This window comes from Amblyomma mixtum, chromosome 4, assembly GCF_055824585.1.
Source record: "Amblyomma mixtum isolate Tamu chromosome 4, ASM5582458v1, whole genome shotgun sequence".
NCBI classification, from domain to species: Eukaryota; Metazoa; Arthropoda; class Arachnida; order Ixodida; family Ixodidae; genus Amblyomma; species Amblyomma mixtum.
In genome coordinates, this window is record NC_143015.1 from 76979632 (window position 1) to 76999317 (window position 19686).

Genomic DNA, 19686 nt, shown 5'->3' on the forward strand with positions numbered 1-19686 from the left:
ACGCATCCCAAAATGACCGACGGTCGCGGGAAAGACGCTGCTTCACGCTCGGCCGCTGCGGTAGACTGCTGAGAGCGAGAGTAACAGCTATCCACGACAGCCTCTAGTGTGAACAGATTCGCACAAACAATAACTTTTTTTAGCAGAACTAAATAAATGCACTTTCTAAGTTTGGCAGTGTGCACATTATTTTTTTCGCGTCGCTTGTTCCTGCTGCGTATCTGGTGTCCAGAGTACGCATTCGGTTCGAGATCGAATGCGAATGAGTTCCCCTAACTCATTCGATGGCGAATGTCATTCGAACCTAATGACATTACATGTTCCCGTGTAGCAGTCGATTAATGACATTAGGTGCTAATGTCATTTGATTCGAATGACATTAAATTTGCTAGTGTGACAGGGGTATAAGCCCCTCTTCTCTGAAAGCAATGGACATTTGTACAAGGAATGAATGGTCTGCTCTATGCTCACAGTCGCATCTAAACAGGTGCAGAAGCTCTGGTAGATAAACTACCGGAAGCCCGTGGCTTTAGACAAAGCATTAGTCCTACCAACTGATGGCTCTCAGATGAAACGGGAAGAGATCTCTCACTTTCTCACCACAACACATCATCCGAAAATAAGCTGTGGGCTGCACAAGCTGATTTGCACGGCTTCCTAACCACCTAACTTTAGTTTCGTACCTACAGTGGAACCTTGTTAATGAAAAGACCATAAAATCTTCATATTAAGCAGGTACTATTCGAATTGCATGAAATGAAAGCAAAATGAAGAAGAGAAGCATGAAATGTTCTTCAATCGCTTGGAGCAGTTGGGTCCCTAGGACTGCATGCAAAAAAGTGGCAGACTCTTACGCTGGGAACTCATCGGCACTCGTCACGGTCACTGCGTCGCTGCCGGCTGCTTAAAACTTGGTCACGCCAGTTTCAACATCCACAGAACACAATCATGAACCTTTCTCTAGTAATTCGATTTTTGGCAAAGCTACTGGCCGTTCGCCGGTGCTTTCATACTCTGATGTCACACTCTGTCAATCAATCCAAATGTGCCGTGCTGAATTTTAAATTGACAAGTTCAGCATAGCATGTGGCATGCACAAAATAGAAACTGCGCTCTCTACTGGCGCTGGTGTGGTCCGAGCATTTCTAGCGCCCCCGAGTGGTGGCCTGGCAGCAATGAACTGCAGGAGGTCGTTTTAGTCCCCAAGAGGGTACCTTACTGTGCGTTTGGACTGTCGCTATTGTTTGTGCGATGATGTGTGAAACACTGAAGAATCCGATTAAGCATTGCACTGCTTGTGTGCCTGTTTTAAGCGGCGTGACACTGCGTTGCCAGTCAGGGTCGGGGGGCACTTCCAACTTTGCTGAGATCTCAGGTGATCACCCATAACACCCTGGCTCTTTCAATTAACCGAGCCAGAGCAGGCTCTTGGCTTGAATTATCCAGTAAAATTTACACTGCAAATTATGACACTGCAGAAGTTCTACTAATTATCTGGGAGTTCGAACGAACCGACACAGAATTATCGTGGTTTCGCTGCGAATAGCTCTTTGCAACTTTTAGGCAGAGTCATGAAGTCTAGCTGCAATTCATGCACAAAATGGCTGAGATACCGTGATAGACACGCTGCACTAGAAGTGTGTCAACTCCCCACCAGAAGGAACTACTAAGCCCAATTACTCGACAGTCCAGAGGGAAATGCAAAGCAGCCATAGCACTTTAATGATGGGTTCATCACCGCTTCACTGCATTCATAGGAATCTAGTTGCTATAGTGCATAGCTCAGAACAAGGAGAATACTACACAATCGATCAAGCGCTTGACAGCTGCAGTGGGCCATGAGTGCAAAATTTTTTTTGCAGACATACACAGAAAGCCTGATGGGACTCTTAGAATGCTATGCCCCTATTTTTCATAACATGATAGATGTGGCCACTGTTCTGTAGCGCAGCAGTATTTCCAAAGCACATATGTCAGTGGGGTACGAGCTGTCAGATGCACCCTGCATGGAGAGCCCCACCTGAGGAAGATGGTGAGGAACCAGGAGAGGGAGATCATGGAGAGCACGGCCAGCGAGCCCAGCTTGCTGGACAGCTCCGGAATGTGGTCCTTGGCCAGGTCCTCCAGCACACCTGCGTTCACAGTCAGTCACTCAACTGCGACACGTCAGGCCACCCCGAGAGCTCAACACAAATAAAAGAGATCCGACGAAGATCCACCACAGGATTCCTCACGTGTGTACAGCAGTATTGAGCTGCTGCCAGAGCGATAGGAAAGTGTGGGAAAAATTCCTTTTTTCCGAAGAACCGTCCATCAGTGGAACGCTCTGCCTTCTGACGCTGTGGAACGCCCGACTGCCGAATCTTTCTCATCAAAATTGAAGTGCATAAGTTAACCCAACCTAAGCGTTTTGGTTCGCATTGGGCTTCATTTGATATCACTGCACTGATCAATCTTTGTGGTTGGCATCTTGTGTCTGCTGACAGAACAGCGTGTGTCTTCCATTAGTGTTTAATCTGCCAAAGCGTGCTATTGATGCCAGTGTTCTTTTGTTATGTGTCAGTCTGGCTTCTAATGTGCCTCAAGAGTGCAAGCTTGTACAAAGCATATTTCTCTCTTTTTTTCTCATCAGTGTATATAGGCTCAAGCAGGCAGATGACACCACTGTTGTCACCATCATGTCTTGTCGCGCTTCTTTGTACTTTCTTCACAATGTATGCTCACTCCTGCCAAAGGCCTTCTGCGAAGGCTGGCAGTACCTCTGAAATCAATAATCCATGGAAACCCTTTCCTGTCTTCTCAAGCAAGGAGCAGCCTATAGCATCGCAATTTCACCGATGCACCAAACAAAAGCAGAAGAGTGTGGAGAGAGAGCGAATGTTGGGGATCGAGGCACGGAGGTGAGCGCGCTCACTTTGGTCGATGAGGGCGCCCACCACCTTGGTGTTGTAGTAGTCGGGCAGGAGCCGCTCGCACAGGGCCACCAGCAGCCAGAAGGCCTCCTCCTCCGACGCATACAGCAGCAGCACCGAGGCCACAATGTTCATCGCCTGTGGTTACAGGGGGGATAAGGAGGGGGTACACACAGGGCGAAACCATTCATCACCATCATCAGCCTCACTACGCCCACTGCAGGGCAAATGCCTCTACCATGCCTCTCCCCAATTAACCCTGTCCTCTGCCAGCTGCGGACACCGCATCCCCGCAAACTTCTTGATCTCACCCGCACCACCTAACTTTCTGCAGTCCCCTGCTATTGCAATCTACTCCGTTACCCTTAAGGGGGAAGCCTGGTCTTGAAAAGAAAATTTTATTAATCTAGTCATAGCCTTCGCCGCACGCTGCTGCACTACTGTATATGCTGGGAGGTCAGGACTCCTCAAGCTGTTTTTTCAGCTTTTTACCTGCCCTCCTCGCAACATTCCTTTTCTGTTGCGGAATAAAATTTCAATTTCAATTTCAATTCAATAGTTATGAAATTTTCAGGGCATATGTATTTTTGTGCGCTGATTCTAGATATTCCATTTAATTTCATGTAAAAGCAAATCCTTGAGCACTTGTGCACTTTTCAAGTATTTTGCCAAGTTTGGAGGAAAATTTGCTGCAGGAAACTCGCTGAAATATATGGCATTGAGTTCTCTTGACACCAAGGAATGCAGTAAGGGTAAAATTATCATCCTGGCTATCACAGAACTTGAGTTACAGGGTACTCAAGCTACCACTTCAGAAAGAGGAATACAGTGTAGTCCGCTTATAACAATACCAGATACAATGATATATCGGTTATAACGATCAAATTATTTAGATTTATCAATTTTCTCATTGCCCCTATGTAAATATAAACCACATATAACGATACAATTATAGGCGATATATCGGATACAATGATAGAATTTTGACCATCTGGAAAATATTTACTAGGAAATTTTGTATGAATGTTTGCGAAAAAAAATAAAATTAATTGAAGAGAATGACGGGAAAAGTGCTGCAAATAGACCGTTGTGGAGAAGTCCACAAGGAGGCGATGGATGCGGCCTTTGGAAGTAAGCGCCATCATCATCGCAACCGCTGGAGAGAGAAGGCGGGGAGAAGGGGAGCGCTTGCTTGGCCGCCAGTCCGTTAGCCATCGCCGTGCGAAGGGTGCGGCCTTTTCACTATCGCCACGATCGCACGATTGTACGTGGAAGATGGCGACCTCTCTCGAGGTGAAGCACCAGATTAACCACGATTTCCGGCAGGGCTTCAAGGCAGGAAGCCTGACTAAAAAAATATGGGCTTTCGCAGTCGACGATTTCGACAATAATCAAGGCTGCAGATGTCCTCGAGAAGGCCGGCTCCAGCGGCCACGATGACCAGCGAAAGAGGGTTAGAGACCCTTTGTACAGCGATGGCGAAGAGAGTCTCTACCAGTCAAGTCAAGTCAGTTTTATTTACATCATTATGATGTGGGCAGGCTCAGGCAAAAAGCGAACGATTTTCGCTTGAGGGAGCCCGAGCCCCCCTACATGGCGTACAGCAAGGGCAAAAAAATTAAAAAAAATACAAAATCCACACACGCTACCGAACAGAATATAATACAGGAATTTTAAAACAATCGATATAAACTCTTGGTACATGCTCATTAATACTGTCACCGACAAACGGGTGAAGAAATAGCCCAGGTTCTAATTAGACGAGGTGGGCGTGCCAGCCAGCAGGCAGCTCGAGCGAGGAAGACGACGATCTTCGATCACCTCGAATGCCCAAGGCTTGGCAAGTCCCTGCTTAAACAGTTCGGCCGCGGTACGGCGCCACTGATTGGTAGGACGGTGGCATTGCTCCCCCTCTCTGAAGGGCACCGACTCGGTGCCGCAGCAATGGGCAGCACGAAGAGAAGGGACGCTGCATGTGTCCGGCGGCAGGTGTAGACATGCCTGTAGCGCTAGCGGGCGTGGTATGGCTTCATCCGTGCGACATGGACAACTTCGGAGGTCGGCCGTCTGGAGGAGCGAACTGTTCCTTGGGGAAGGACCTCATAGTGCACCTCACTTACTTGGCGGAGTACTTCGTAGGGGCCGAAATATCGGCGCAGGAGCTTTTCGGAGCGTCCACGCATGCGGATTGGGCTCCAAACCCAGACTTCTTCGCCGGGCTGGTAACTAACAGCTCTGTGGCGGAGGTTATAGCGGCGAGCGTCGTGGGCTTGCTGGTGCCGGATGCGCTGTCGAGCGAGTTGGCGGGCGGCCTCGGCGTGACGAACGAAGTGGTCAGCACCCACAACAGTTGAGGTAGTACTAGTTGGAAGCAACATTGCATCCAGCATGGTGGTGGCTTCGCGACCATGCACTAAACGAAACGGAGTGAAACGTGTCGTTTCCTGTAGTGCAGTGTTATAGGCGAAAGTGACGTAAGGGAGTATGGCATCCCAGTTCCGGTGGTCTGCGTCAACATACATGGAGATCATGTCGGCGATCGTCTTGTTGAGCCGTTCGGTGAGTCCGTTCGTTTGAGGGTGGTAAGAGGTTGTTTTTCGGTGACTCGTGCCGCTAAGGCGCATAACCTCCTGTGTGAGGGCCGAGGTGAACGCCGTTCCCCTGTCAGTTATAACGACGAGGGGGGCACCATGACGAAGCACAATGTTTTGAACGAAAAAGTTCGCAATTTCGTCAGCGGTACTACGGGGAAGAGCTTTAGTTTCACAGTACCGGCTGAGGTAGTCGGTGGCCACCACAATGTAGCGGTTACCCAGCGAGGACTGCGGAAAGGGGCCGAGTAAGTCCATGCCGATAGGAAGGATTGGTAGGACGGTGGCAATACGCAATATTGGTGTTAACATAGATGCAAAAGTCATTCGTGTCACACTTTTCACACAAAGGGAATACAGCGGCTTACAAAAAAATGATTTCTTAGAGTTTGTGTACTAGATGTTTCAAGAGAGATGTTTCAGTGGTTCCTGAATGCTCGCAGCAACCGGAATGCTCCAATCACAGGACCGATTCTTTCTGCAAAGGCGAAGACATTCGCTTTGCTTCTGGGAAGTGAAAACTTCGAGCCCTGCAAAGGATGGATCCAGAGATTCAAAGATCGCCATGGCATCGTTTATAAAAACGTGGTCGGGGAGGCTGCCTCGCTAGAAGTGTCAGCAAAAGACGAGTGGCTGGCGACAAAACTGCCGAAGCTGTTGGAGTGCTATGAAGAAAAGAACATTTTCAATGGGGACGAGACAGCGCTGTTCTTTGAAATGCTGCCTTCAAGGATGCGCGCTCCCAAAGCGGACCCGTGCATCGGTGGAAAGCACAGCAAGGCCCGAGTGACTGTGTTTTTGTGCGCCAGCATGGACAGTAGCGAGCGTCTCAAGCCGTTTGTGATTGGGAAATCCAAGAGGCCCCACTGCTTCAGAAACCAACACATTCCAGTCCGCTATCGGAATAACAAAAGCGCGGATGACTCGCGACCTGTTTCAGGAATGGCTTCTTGAGTTTGATGGCACAGTGGAACAAAAGAAGGGGAAAGTGGTCCTACTCCTCGACAACTGCACTGCACACAGCGTCAGTGTGAAGCTGACGTCTGTTGAGTTGCTCTTCCTGCCCCCGAACACCACGGCAGGTCTGCAGCCCATGGACGCAGGCGTAATTGCTAATTTCAAGGCCCTCTACAGACGTCGCATGCTCGAATGGCTGATCCTAAATATAGACCGCTCGATATCGCCAGAGGATGCTTCCGGGACTCCTCACCTGAAGGTGAGCTTGATCAAAGCGGTGCAGTTTGTGTATGGTGCGTGGTACGAGGTGAAGCAGTCCGCAATCAAGAACTGCTTTAGAAAAGCAGGCTTCGTGCATCACAACTGTGCGGTCTCAGAAAGGACAGATGACTTGCTCCCCGAAACTGCTGATGTGGGTGCACTTTGGGATCATGTTGCTGCTTCTGACAACGCCAGCGGAGCGCTCTCAGACGACTTTTTGAACGCTGACAACGTTACTGCTTCGTGTGAGGAATTCACTGATGAGGCCATTGCCGAAGAGCAGCTATTGCGACAAAAAGCGGCGTCGAGCACTGGTGAAAATAGTGACGCCGATGACGGCAGCATTGACAACGATGGCAGTGACACCACCACGCCAGCTCCAATGTCTTCACGAAGTGCCTTACAGTCCACCGAGTCGCTGATAGGCTTTATGCATGCTACAGGACTGCCGCACATGTACGCGCAACAACTAGAGACTATGCATACTGAAATAATCAAGCTTCAGCTGCCACTCAAGCAAGTGCGGATTTCCGACTTCTTTAAGCGTGATTAAGCTATTTATTCTCTTTATATATACAGCAAACCTTGCTCTTTATATATACAGTGTTCAGTGTTCTTTAGTGACTAGCTTTGTTCTATCCAATAGACGATATGCGAAATTGCTTGGTGGTCTGGCAACACCGCGCCCACAACTTCCGGTTTCCATCCTGGCTTGGGCGAGCTCGTCGAGCTGGTGCATCGTTTGCTATGCGTACATTCTTGATATCGGTATAGCTGTCATGAATCTTGCGTGTGAAATTTCAACAGGCAAGCTTCAGCTGCTGCGTTCTTTTCACTGCTGATCTCTTACCAAATGTAGGTGCTTTCACCAAGCGCCAACTTCCTCCTACCGCGTCCTGAGCTTCGCTTGAAGTCTGGCGCTGATGATCGGCACTGGGAAGCGTGTTGGCAAGTCGAACTCTGCGCCACTCTCATTTTAATTCGTGCATTAAGGCACCGGTTCAAGCATCACGCATTATCATCGCTATTTTATTCTCAGGTGGACGTGATTTCATCTGGTGGGGTAGCGAGCGGTTATTTTGCGCTGAGTGCACAGATGTTCTGACAAACTTCTGTGACAGTGTGAACTGTCGTTCGCGCCGACGCCAGGAGCTTCGTGCATTGCAGTATATTCACACAGGATCCTCAAGCAGCTGCGTAATGTGATTCCTTTAGTGCAATGTACAATGCACATCCGCGGTTTTCAACGTCACCGTTTCAGAGCCCGGCGCCGGCTGGTTTTCGCCGCAATTCGCTGAAACCGCGTCTTGCTTAAGACGCAGTTGAAGCGAGTATTGCGATGTTGTCAGTCGATATTAACAAGAGGAAAGTGGGCACATATAATTCAAAATATCGTAAGCAAAGACGCAGTTTTTTTTTGTCAGATAAGCACTGAGCTACCGCGGCGGCTTGACTAGAGAAAGAGCGTACAGCTGTAGGTGCCTGCACGGACTCGATACGCTGGTCAAGCTGTGTATGCGGGGGTGAAATTCGTATGTTCGGTTGCCTCCGACATTTAATTCGCTTCCTCCCAAACCTACACAAATTTCTTTGTTGCGAAGCAATTAAACTGTTGCAGCTTGCCACAACGATAATATAATCTGATGGCCTGAAGCGTTTTCAGAACAATGTTGCACGTACTTTCTAGCTTGGAAATGCGTCCCACCTTCACAATAAAGTAGCTATATTTTTTTTCAGACTTTCGCCGGCGGAGATATCGAATGTATAGGAATCCTCAAGAAATAAAGTATTCGCACCTCAGTTTTTATACGTAGGATGTATTGCTTCACAAAGACGCCTTAACGCGCATAACATATGCGGGCACGATCACGTACGACATTATAAGAAAACAATTGTGTGGGATCTTGCAACAACCCCATGGTCCAGAGAGATCTCTAGCCCTTCCAAAACTAATCGAACACGGGAAAAACTTAACTGAACACGTAGCAAAAGCAGTAATGTGCGTGTGGTTCTTCGAGTGCGCTTAGTACGCCACGGCATGAGCAATCGAGGATTTTAGATGGAGCGCACTGAGTGCCCATGGCCGTGATTTACCTGCACATTAATGAACGTGCTTCTTCGCGACTGGAATACACGCTTGAACACAGGCATAAGCTCGGTCAAAAAATTTACCTTCTCTATTACGTGGCTCAAGTATGCGTCTACATATATTCACGCCCGACCGGAGAGTTAATAAATGCACTAAATCGTCTTCTAATTTTGATCAGAGGCAACAAAGGCTGTGGTCCGTATCTTAATGTAAACGCAAATCACCTAGAAAGCTTTGTGAAAAATCAGCGCAGAAAGCGCAAGCTGTGCACTGAGTGGCTTGCTGACACACGATACCTCACATGGCATTTGCTGTTACTAAAACGTTGGGACAGAGTAAAGAAAAAATAGAAAAGCGAAAAGCTGGAACGCACCTAGTTCTGGCACACATCGTAGTTTCTTTGCATAGTGGACAGCACAGCGTAAGAGCGCATCGTCATTTCACTTTTCAAACGAAGCGCAGCCATTTTAACCCAACGCAGGGCAGCGGTTTCGTTTTCTGTACCGTACCAACATGGAGGACTTAGTTCTCGGAGCGCCGAGAGATGGCACCGCGCATTTCGCATATCGTCTATTGAATCAACACCAGCAAGTAGGTAAGTCTGCATGCACGAGAAAATGCATGTGTGCTCTCTTGTGCTTCTATTTCTTTTTTTCTTTTTGGTGGTCCAGATATAACGATAATCGGCTATAACAATCAGATTTTCCCTTTTTCTCAATATCGTTATAAGTGGATAGCACTGTACACGCTTTTCTTCTCATTTCTGAAGCGACAACTTCAAAACCCTATAACTTAAGCTCTATGATAGGCAGGAAGACAGTTTTACCCTTATTGCATTCCTTAGTGTCAAGAGAACCCAATGGCATACATTTCATCGCGCTTCCTACAATAAATATTTTTCAAAGCTCTTCACAAAATACATGCATAAAAATTACATAAGTGCGCAAGGAATTGTTTTACATGAAATTAAATGACATATTTAGAATCAGCACACAAAAATACATATTCCATGAAGATTTCTTAACTGTGACTTCATTAATAAATTTTTTTTTTCAGGACCAGGATCCCCCCTTAAGGACCAGCAGTTATCTTGCCTTCGCATTACATGCCCTGCCCAAGCCCATTTCTTCTTCCCAATTTCAACTAGGATGTCAGAAATCATTCAAGAGGTCCGTTTTTCTAGACTACAAACCAAAGACTGACGCAGGACGGGACGATTAAAAAAAAGTTCTCAATAAAAACAATGTGTGTATTCACGCTGTTCAGTTCACCTTTTATGAGCCAGTGAAACACACACGACATCCAGGGAGCAGCTGATAGTAAGACCGAATTTCCCCCAGCTCTCAGCATAACTTTCACATCCAAGTTTTGAGGGGCTACCTTTTAAAAAAAACGACATCATAGACGTTCCCTGGAAGTGCCTACCTGATGCATTTCAACTGAGAAATTTTGTCAACAACTGATAAAAAAAAAAGACACACAACGTATCATGCAACCTTGTGAAACGTGAGAACACATGTACTACCCGGATGCCTGCACAGCCTTTTCTTGCAATTGGTAAATGGGTAAAGTTTCAATAATAGTGAGTGTAGAATACTCCCTTATTTCTACACAAACGTTACTGATAAAGTTTATTTCATGTTACGTAAACGAAACCAACATGAAAAGCTACGCACGCCTCCAAGACTTCAGATCTAGTTTAACTGAGGTTGTATTTGCAAAGTCATGCGTGCCCTTGCTCGCTTCATGCCTCAAGGCTTTCTAGCAGTGCGTGCCAAAGGGTCCATTGGCATTGTAGAACAAGAGCTTCTCCAGACACCAGAGGGGCAGCTCCATTACACTCCATTGCATGTGTACCTGGCAGTATCCGATGGCTGGGTTGCGCCAGGCATAGGCGTTGAGTAGCCGCCTCAGGGCCCCGATGCCCTGGGGGCTCTGGAAGGCCGGATGCTCCGGTAGCGACCGGTGGAGGTCGCGCTCAATCTCATCGCTCGTGACGTTACGCTTGCCCAAGCTCTCCGACACCGCTCGCCGGTAGTAGCCGGGGTGGGTCTCCAGCTGCACGGGGAAGTGACAGCGAGTGCGTGCGTGTTAGTGCGGAACAAGACACATCAGTGACACAGGTGTGACAGTACACGCTGCACTCATGGAACAAGCATCCAGTCTGGTAACGCCTCCATGAGGGTCGCACATCAACCACCCCACAAAAAACAAGAAACTGTGTGCTTTGGGCCAAGGTGGTCATAACTGAAGTTTTAAGCACCCAAGCCGAATTTCTGTAACTGAGCTTAACTGCACGGCTCATCTTGAAGAATCTGAAGAAATAAAATGGTGAGCATTTCGTGCCGTCCAAATATGTCACACACAGATCTTCGCCACGCAAAGTTCACGCACGACGAGAACCATTTTGTTCGAACAAAAAAAATGTGTCAAAACTTTTTTCTTTTTCCCCATATAATAAACCCTTCCCCCAAATTGATGTCAACTTCTGATAAAAAAAAATTACGTGGGCACTTTAACACCATTACATGCTATCAATGTGAAAGCATCCTTACACCTAAAGATATTTACACTCAAGGCCTTAACTACAAAGGCCTTTGACCTAAAGGCGTTTGACTTAATAACCTTTACCATAAACGCCTTTACCAGGAAAGCATTTACCCTAAAGGCCTTTGACATAAAGACCTTTACCATGAAGGTGTTCACTTTGAAGGCTTTCACCCTAAAGACCGTTCACCAAAATGTCTTTACCATAAAGGCCTTCAGCCTAAAGACATTAATCATTGCCATTATCATTAATGACCCCAACCCAAACCAGCATAGCCATCGCCAAACATTCAAAGTCTCGTCTATTTCCCACCATTTCCTGCATCCCGTGACCTAACTTCAGAGGCTTCACCATACCTCGGCATTTTCCAGGTTAGAAGGCCAACTGCTTTTGCACCAAAGAGTGGGTTCTTTACTCGAGTAAATATGGTATGTTCCCTGCTGTAATGCTTGAAGGCTTTCTGGGGAAACGAGGGAGGGAGGAAGGGAGGGGGGGGACGACAGAGCGGAGGTGCGCGCTCACCTCGTGGATGGCCCCTGAGTACAGCATCCACAGCTCGCCCCGCAGGCTGTCCGGAATGCCCGCCAGCACCAGTTCCTGGGCACTGCTGGTGCGGTACGTGCACATGCCCCTGCACATGTGGTGCACGGAGAGGAACCGTAAGAATGACATCATCATCATCACCAGCTTGACTGCGCCCACTGCAGGCCAAAGGCCTCTCCCATGTCTCTCCAATCAACGCTGTCCTTCGCCAGTAGCGGCCACCCTATCCCCGCAAACTTCTTAAAGGGACACTGAGCAGAGCACTATTAATATTTTTTTTATAGTAAAATCCGATAGTTCAGCATGTCATGGCTTTGTTGCCACTTGGCCGGCAGCGAAAGATGCATTTATTTCTAAGAAATTTGGATTCGAACTTGAAAAAGTTTTTCCCGCCGCTCTGATTCAAACTTGGGGTTCTCCTATGACGACACAGGGCTAAGAGACGTGAAACATGATGTGCGCATGATGTAGCGCAGACTCCGTGATTTCTGCCGGCCAGCAGAGCGGCCTAGCAGCAGCCGAAAAGAAAGCTACCGCCGGCCGCACGTTGAAGGCATCTATCGGCTATTGCGGCCGTCGCTACAGTCGCTTCGATTACGTTTGCACTGGCGTTTTGTCAGCGTTACGATGGATCTCGTTCTCGAAGTCGTCAACGAAGTTCTCGCAAATAGACACCTTTAGCATACCGTGTACCTTGTTACCGCTAGCGGAATACCGGGAGCCCGCCTACCGCCGGAAAACAGGCACTGATTTGTCCCGATGCTTCAGGAGCGCGCGTAGCTGCCGGGCACGTGGCGCCATCTGGCGACGTCAAGGAGATTTGCGCATGCATTGGCTGCGCCTCAATGATTCATGGCTTCTCGGTTCCTGGTGTTGCTAGAACCATTCGTTCTAGCAACACTGTTTTGTCCTATGACCTCATCACACTTGTACTTGCGAGTTTGGCCTGTGGCGGCGATACCTGTATTTTGGTTCTTGCTCTTTTCTACGTTACAAGAGCTTTGTTGTCAGTATGAGTGGCGTTTTTGTAATCAGGAGCTGGTATTCTGTCGATACAAGCCAGCTTCAATTTCTCCTCAGTGTCCCTTTAATCTCATCCGCCCACCTAACTTTCTGCCACCCCCTGCTACGCTTGCCTTCTCTTGGAATCCACTCCGTTACCCTTAAGGACCAGCGGTTATCTTGCCTTTGCATTGCATGCCCTGCCCAAGCCCATTTCTTCCTCTTGATTTCAACTAGGATGTCATTAACCCGCGTCTGTTCCCTCACCCACTCCACCCGCTTCCAATCTCTTAACGTTACAGCTATCATTTCTCTTTCCATAGCTCGCTGCACTGTCCTTAACTTAAGCTGAACCCTCTTTGTTAGCCTCCATGTTTCTACCCCATAGGTGAGTACTGGTAAGATAGATATAGTATGCTTTTCGCTTGAGGGGATATTGGACATGCGAGACTCTTACTAGCCGACAAGTTTAGAGATCTTTGTTAAGAAGCCGCCATTTTCAGATGTGCACAGCTTTCTAGCTTACATTCGTGGCACTGCTTGGATGCCGCTGTTTGATAGCGGTGGATTGTGCTCCACTCACAACAGGAAATGAAATATGAGAAGCTGCTGCCAGCGGTAGCATGGTGATGAAGTATATATGATACTGCAAGTGAAACAAATGCAGATTTCTCTCAACGCAAGCCAAGAATGACTTCTCGCCACGAAAAAACACGAAATAACATACAAGCCACCATTAGAAAACTTCCTCCTTTATCACGTCAGCTCCAGCAAAAAGACACCTTTGATCATTTCACATCATGTACATAGTACAGTGGAACCTCGATTATACGTCCCCCGGTCATGCGACGACCCGCATTTTACGACGAATTTGTGCGGTCCCGGCAAAACCCCCATAGAGACAATGCATTAAAAACCTCAGTTATACGACGCAAATTTTAGAAGGACCCCGCTTCGTACGACGTCTGGCTCGTATCGTCCATCAAAAAAGGTCGTCAGCAAATGCAGGCCGGGATGTACCGTATTTTCGCGATTCTAAGCACCCCCCGAATCTAAGCACGCCCCCTATTTTCGGAAAAAAATTTCTGAAGAAAAACTTTGCGTGCGAATCTAAGCACCCCCTTTTTTGCGCGGAAGAGAGCGTTGCCGAGGCCGCCAAGTGCACTTGCTCTCTTTTTCGTCGAGCCTGTCAGTCGGAGTCCCGAGGAGGCACGGCCTGCGCGTTGTTGTTGTTGTGACTGAGAGAAGGATGAAAAGGAAATTGCACTGGCCTGCCTACTGGCTCGAGCCAAGCCACCACCGCTGCCATGGCAGTGGTGGAACTGGCAACTGGCTTCTTGTAGCAGCTTTTGTAGCAGAAGAAATCGCAGTTTGTAGCAGCAAGTTTTGTAGCAGGAAAAATGGCATTTTGTAGCAGAATTCGAGCTTTTGTAGCACAAAAAAAAAGCTTCGTACCAAAATTACATGCCAAAAAACAGTTATTTTAAATAAAGAAGCTTTGTTGTATTTCTGGAACAGGCATTTGCTCAGACGTTTTTAGCAACCACAGCCATGCAAGAGCAAGCTTCAATCCCAAATGCAGTTTAAAGTGCTTGGTTCCTTAAAAAGAGCCGAAAATAAGCAAAACAGGAGGTTCTCCTAAAAACACTGCCGTTTTTATTCAGAAGAGCGACATAACGAAATGCTCAACAGAACTATAAAAAATGATACCGTTCTTAAAACAAACTTTCAGGTACTATTTCTTCCCTTTTCTTGATCACTCCAGCTTAGACAGTGCCGCTGCGAGCTTTTCCTGTCCATTCTTCAGAAGGGCTTGTCCACTCTCAACGTCTGCAAAATGTTTAGACTTGACACCTTTTGTGAAAAGCAGCTCAGCATTGGTGATCATATTCCTGGCCAGACTGATCTCTACTTGTACCTTTTCATTCTGACCTCTTTTCTGGGTGTCTTTGTCCTGTACAGTGGTGAGCAGCCTTGTCTGGAGCGCTTGAGCAGTGCGCACTTGGTAACAAACACCGAAATTAGAGAGCAGCCCCTCATTACAGGGCAAAGTTTTCGTGCCTGCTTTGTTTACGAGGCTATCTGGCGCTACTTCCGTGCAAGCATTGCAGCTGGACCCTAGAGGCTGCCACAAAATCTGGATTTGTTTGCAAGGAAGTGCACCGCCCGAGCGCTCTAGACAAGGCTGCTCACCACTGTACATCACAGTCTTGTTTCGCTTGTTTTGCACGGGTCTCTTCTCCTGCATCCGCCTCCAACCGTTGCAGCTGACGCTTCCGCGATCCTTTCACAGCTCTGATTAATCCTTGGTCATAGGAATGGCAGCTGGATTTTCTGCCCGATATAAGTTAGTCATAAGTTTTGTTGCCTTTCAGCTTTGACAAAGACATCGAAGACGTGAAGTATCCATCCACAAAGGCAGTGCGCTGACAGTGGTCCCTTTGTTCACCTTCGGTTGCAAAGCAGCGATGGCGATGTGGCTCCCGGCAGATGCGTTGCCGGAAGTGTTGCCAGCAGACATCAGTTTTGGTTTCACGGAAATGTGTTTCGGTTTCGTTCTCGGCAGAGTTATTGGAGTTATTCAGAGATATTTCGGCGCAGGCGTGGCGCAAAAGTAGGCAAAAAACCGATTTTGTAGCAGCATGTAGCAGGATTTCCCATTTGGCGCAATTTGGCGCAATTGGCGCAGCAGTTCCACCACTGCCATGGGCAGATAGAGGAGATTTAAGAGATCAGAGGAAAGATAAAGAGAAGAGATAAGACGAGCGTCGCAGCAACAAATGCGTCCGCCGGAGCCGACGCTGCTGAAAAAACAGATAAGCGGGCGAGGCCACGCTCGCCGAAGTGAGGACAGCGGCGTCCACGGCGCTTTTTGTGTTGCTGCGTTCCATGGCGGCACAGAACTGTCTGCAGCTATTTTTCTTTTGAATGTTTCCTAAATAAAATGTTTTTTCTCGCGCCCGTTTCATCGAGATTTCGCCGCGAAAAGAGGGGCCCGGGGGGGGAAGGGGGGGGGAAGGGGGGGGGGTCAGTTTAGATTTTTCGAATCTAAACACCCCCTCTCACTTTGGGCATCGCGATCGTGAAAAAAAAGGGGGTGCTTAGAATCGAGTAAATATGGTGGGCACACTTTAGCCAGTCGATAACAGGTGCGCCTTAATCTTTCCACCTATCAAGAAAACCGCGCGAGCCGCTGCCCCACTGCTCACGGCAGCCTCAACGGCCATTTTATCTTGTTTGTTGAAGACTAGCCCTCTGCCGGCAAAAATGTGCTGATTTGTGTTCCGGAAAAAAAAAAAAGAAAAGATGACGAAGTTCAGATGTTAAAAAATATCACGCTTGATTTTCGATTATACGACACCCGGATTATACGACGGTTTCGCGGTCCCCTGAACGTCGTATAATCGAGGTTCCACTTATATGTTCTGTAGATGCAAATGTTTGAGGGCACATGTGCACAGCACTAATAACACGCATGAAAGGCCACTACCAGGCTTACCGAAACCACGCAATCACATACGGCACAGCCTTAGACAGCTCTCGCTGTGGAGTTCCATTTCCACTGCAGCCCACAGTTTTCGCGACGCCACGCAACCTGGCAGTGAGGTTCCCGCCTTCTCCTCTATCACAAACTTCGCTTTTGTTAAAATCTCTGACTGCATCAACATCCTTGTCTCTGAAGACACTGCCCTTGCTGCAACCTGCCGACAATTGGACCATCGTCACCTGCTTGGTCCTCCACAACCATTCCTGCAATCATTTATCCTGAAGATGGTTTGGTTTGGTTTATGGGGTTTAACGTCCCAAAGCGACTAAGGCTATGAGAGACGCCGTAGTGGAGGGCTCCGGATAATTTCGACCACCTGGGGTTCTCTAACGTGGACTGACATTGCACACTACACGGGCCAAGTCCCCCAGTCAGCTTCAACGCTGGCTCCTCCTTTCATAGTATTGTGGCTGACACCAAAGTTTGGAAGTCAACGGGTCTACATATGAACTGCAACCAACTGAAATTGTTTTCCCTCTCTTCAGGCTTTCCAGACATGAGCTGCTTCTAAGAGCATCCATTCAGAAACACTGTCATGACTTTCTCTGAGGCCCCGCTTCAAGCTATCCAAGGGCACTCCTGTTACATTTGTACAGAACATCTTTCATAACTCATCTGAATTATGCAAATTGAGAATTGTAAATTGTGGGGGGTTTAACGTCCCAAAACGACACACGGGCTATGAGGGACACCACAACGGAGGGCTCCGGATTAATTTATGCCACCCGGGGTTCTTTAAATGCACTGACATCGCAGAGAACAAGGGTGCCTTTAGCGATTCGCCTCTACCAAAACACAGCTGCAGTGGTCACGACTGAACCCGGGTCTTCCCGCTCAGTAGCCGAGTGGAAGAACCATTGAGCTACCATGTTGGATTCACCTGAACAGTGTTCAGAGCAGAAATAAGCCAATGAGAGGAGCTTACCATGCCTGAGGTGAGACTGAAGGTCTCACAATCCCACCCTGCAGATGCACGCACGCGCAGAAATGTGTGGCGAAAGGCCACAAGTGTGTGAAACAAGGAACCCAGTGCTTCCCACCTCCCGTATTCGGTGAAGTGCTCCTCCCAGAGCTTCTCCTTTTTAGCCTCCGCTTCCTGCGCTTCGGGCGACCGTGGAAGCTCGAAGCGGGCGGCCAACGATGACTCTGGCTCCCACGATGCCGAGGAATCTGCAGAGACATTGAATACTAGCGAAACCAGGATGTGGTTTTTACGTAGCACTGGCTGTGTAGACCCCGATATGATTGAGTGTCCAAATATTATCAGAACATCGACTCAGAGTTAGCTAATTCGACTAAGCACATTATTAGCAAAGCACCACAGTACAACCAACCACTTTGTAGACGGGAGAGCATTAGGGAAAAGTGACTGAGAGCTCAGAATTAGCGAAGCAAGTCAGCTCACTATGCGCTGCACCAGCAAAAACCTTCAGCCAGGAGTAAACTACCACACACAATGGCAGAGAAAGGAAAACTGTAAGATGTTGCAAAGCGACCAACGCTGCGAAGCTTACTTGATGATGCGAGGGAAGCGTTGTCGTCCTCTGGACATAGAATTCTGGATATGAAAAGAAAAACAAAAAGCAAGGAAAGTAAGACAATTTCCTTACTAGTTAGCCCTACAAAAAGCTCCGTAGCATCTATCTGCTGCAAGTATTTTACTATACTCTCAATGGCAGAAATTACCACTAGGCGCACTACTACAAATAAACTGATTGATACTAACTACAGTCGCCGACCGTTTTTTCGGACTTGAAGGGACCCGAAAAATGGTCCGAATAATCGAACAGTCCGAAAAATCCGTGAAGCACAAAAAATCACTTTATTCAGAGGAAATCGGCTTAAAAAAGTCGCTGATTTTACCCTGCGGCAAATTTCTTTTGCTGGCGACGATTTGCGCTTGTATTTGCGCCAAAGTTGTCGTTTCGCTGTACACGCTGGACAGCAAGTTCACAGCGTTCGTAATTTGTGCAAGCGATGGCTGTGGTAGGCCGCCCGAGTCGTCGTCGGAGTCCTACTCGTCTTCAGGTTGAAGAACCTGGCGTACAAGTTCGTCGTCCGTGAGGTCCGCACACATATCGAGGCCGTCGTCCACTTCAACAAACTCGCGGAACGTGGAGCCCGTTGGAATGTCCATTCCGTTCCCGCGAAGGTCAACGATGAGGTCTTCGCCACTGTCTGCAGTCAAATCCTCAGAATCGTTGCAGTCTTCTACGTCATCGACTTCATCGGCGGAGAATCCAGCGTGCCTGAAGCAATTAGCAATTGTTTCCGCTCTCACTGCCTTCCACGCGTCAGCCAGCATGCTAACCGCCGCAAAAAGATCCGTGGCGTACTTTTTCCCGTTGTCAAAACAAAGGACTGTGCGCCGCAGAAGACGGGTCCGATAATGCACCTTCAGGTTTTTGATCACCCCCTGGTCCATTGGTTGGAGCACGCTGGTGGTGTTTGGTGGCAGGTATTCGAGCCGAATGGCTTTCAGGTTGTCGATGGTGCCGTGAGCCGCACAGTTATCAACAAAAATAATTTGTCGCCCCTGCCGCTCGAAACTTCGGTCGAGTCGACGCACGTAATCTTCAAACAAAGCATGAGTGATCCATGCCTTGGAGTTGCTGCAGTACCACACGGGAAGGTTCTTCGCGCCCTTAAAACACCTAGGATTTTTTGATTTGCCTATCACAAGAAGTGGCAGCTTCTCAGTGCCAGTGGCATTTGCACCTACCATTACTGTTATCCTTTCCTTGCTGTGGCGGCCCCCTGAACAGGAGTCACCCGAAAAAGAGAGGGTGCGGTCAGGCAACATCTTGAAGAAGAGGCCGGTCTCGTCACAGTTGAAGGTGTCCTCCGGGCTGTACTGGCTCAACAAGGGCTTCAACTTCGTCTGACGGTAGTCTGCTACCGTGGCTGGGTTGGCGGCTCCGCTCTCCCCGCACATCTTCTTAAAAGACACACCGTGTCTCTTCTTGAAACCGCGGAGCCATCCGTCCGTGAACTTGAATTTTTCAATTCTCATTCTCACGGCCAGGGTCTCTGCCTTTTCCTTCAACGTGTCGCCCGACACTGGAAGGTTTTTCGCTAAAGCAGCTTTAAGCCAGAGTAGCAAGGCCTTCTCCAATTCGGGGTGGTCGCCTTTCCTGTTGTTCTTCTGGCTGCTGCTGTGGGATTCCTCAAAGGCGGAAAAAATCTTCTCCTTATTTTTCACGTAATCCGAAATAGTTTGCTTCGACAGTGCGAAC

At 48.2% G+C, this 19686-nt stretch overlaps 1 protein-coding gene across 1 annotated transcript in view; it reads right to left on the reverse strand.

Annotated features, from left to right (window-relative positions):
* Positions 1-19686, reverse strand: part of Tbc1d8-9 (TBC1 domain family member 8/9) — an 82101-nt gene that overhangs the window by 30638 nt on the left and 31777 nt on the right. The window contains exons 13-18 of the mRNA XM_089586887.1: positions 17965-18008; positions 17491-17620; positions 11881-11989; positions 10668-10868; positions 2915-3050; positions 2021-2132 (exon numbers count right to left, since the gene is read on the reverse strand). Of these exons, the coding sequence (XP_089443013.1) occupies positions 2021-2132; positions 2915-3050; positions 10668-10868; positions 11881-11989; positions 17491-17620; positions 17965-18008 (732 nt within the window). The remainder of the gene's footprint in view (positions 1-2020; positions 2133-2914; positions 3051-10667; positions 10869-11880; positions 11990-17490; positions 17621-17964; positions 18009-19686) is intronic.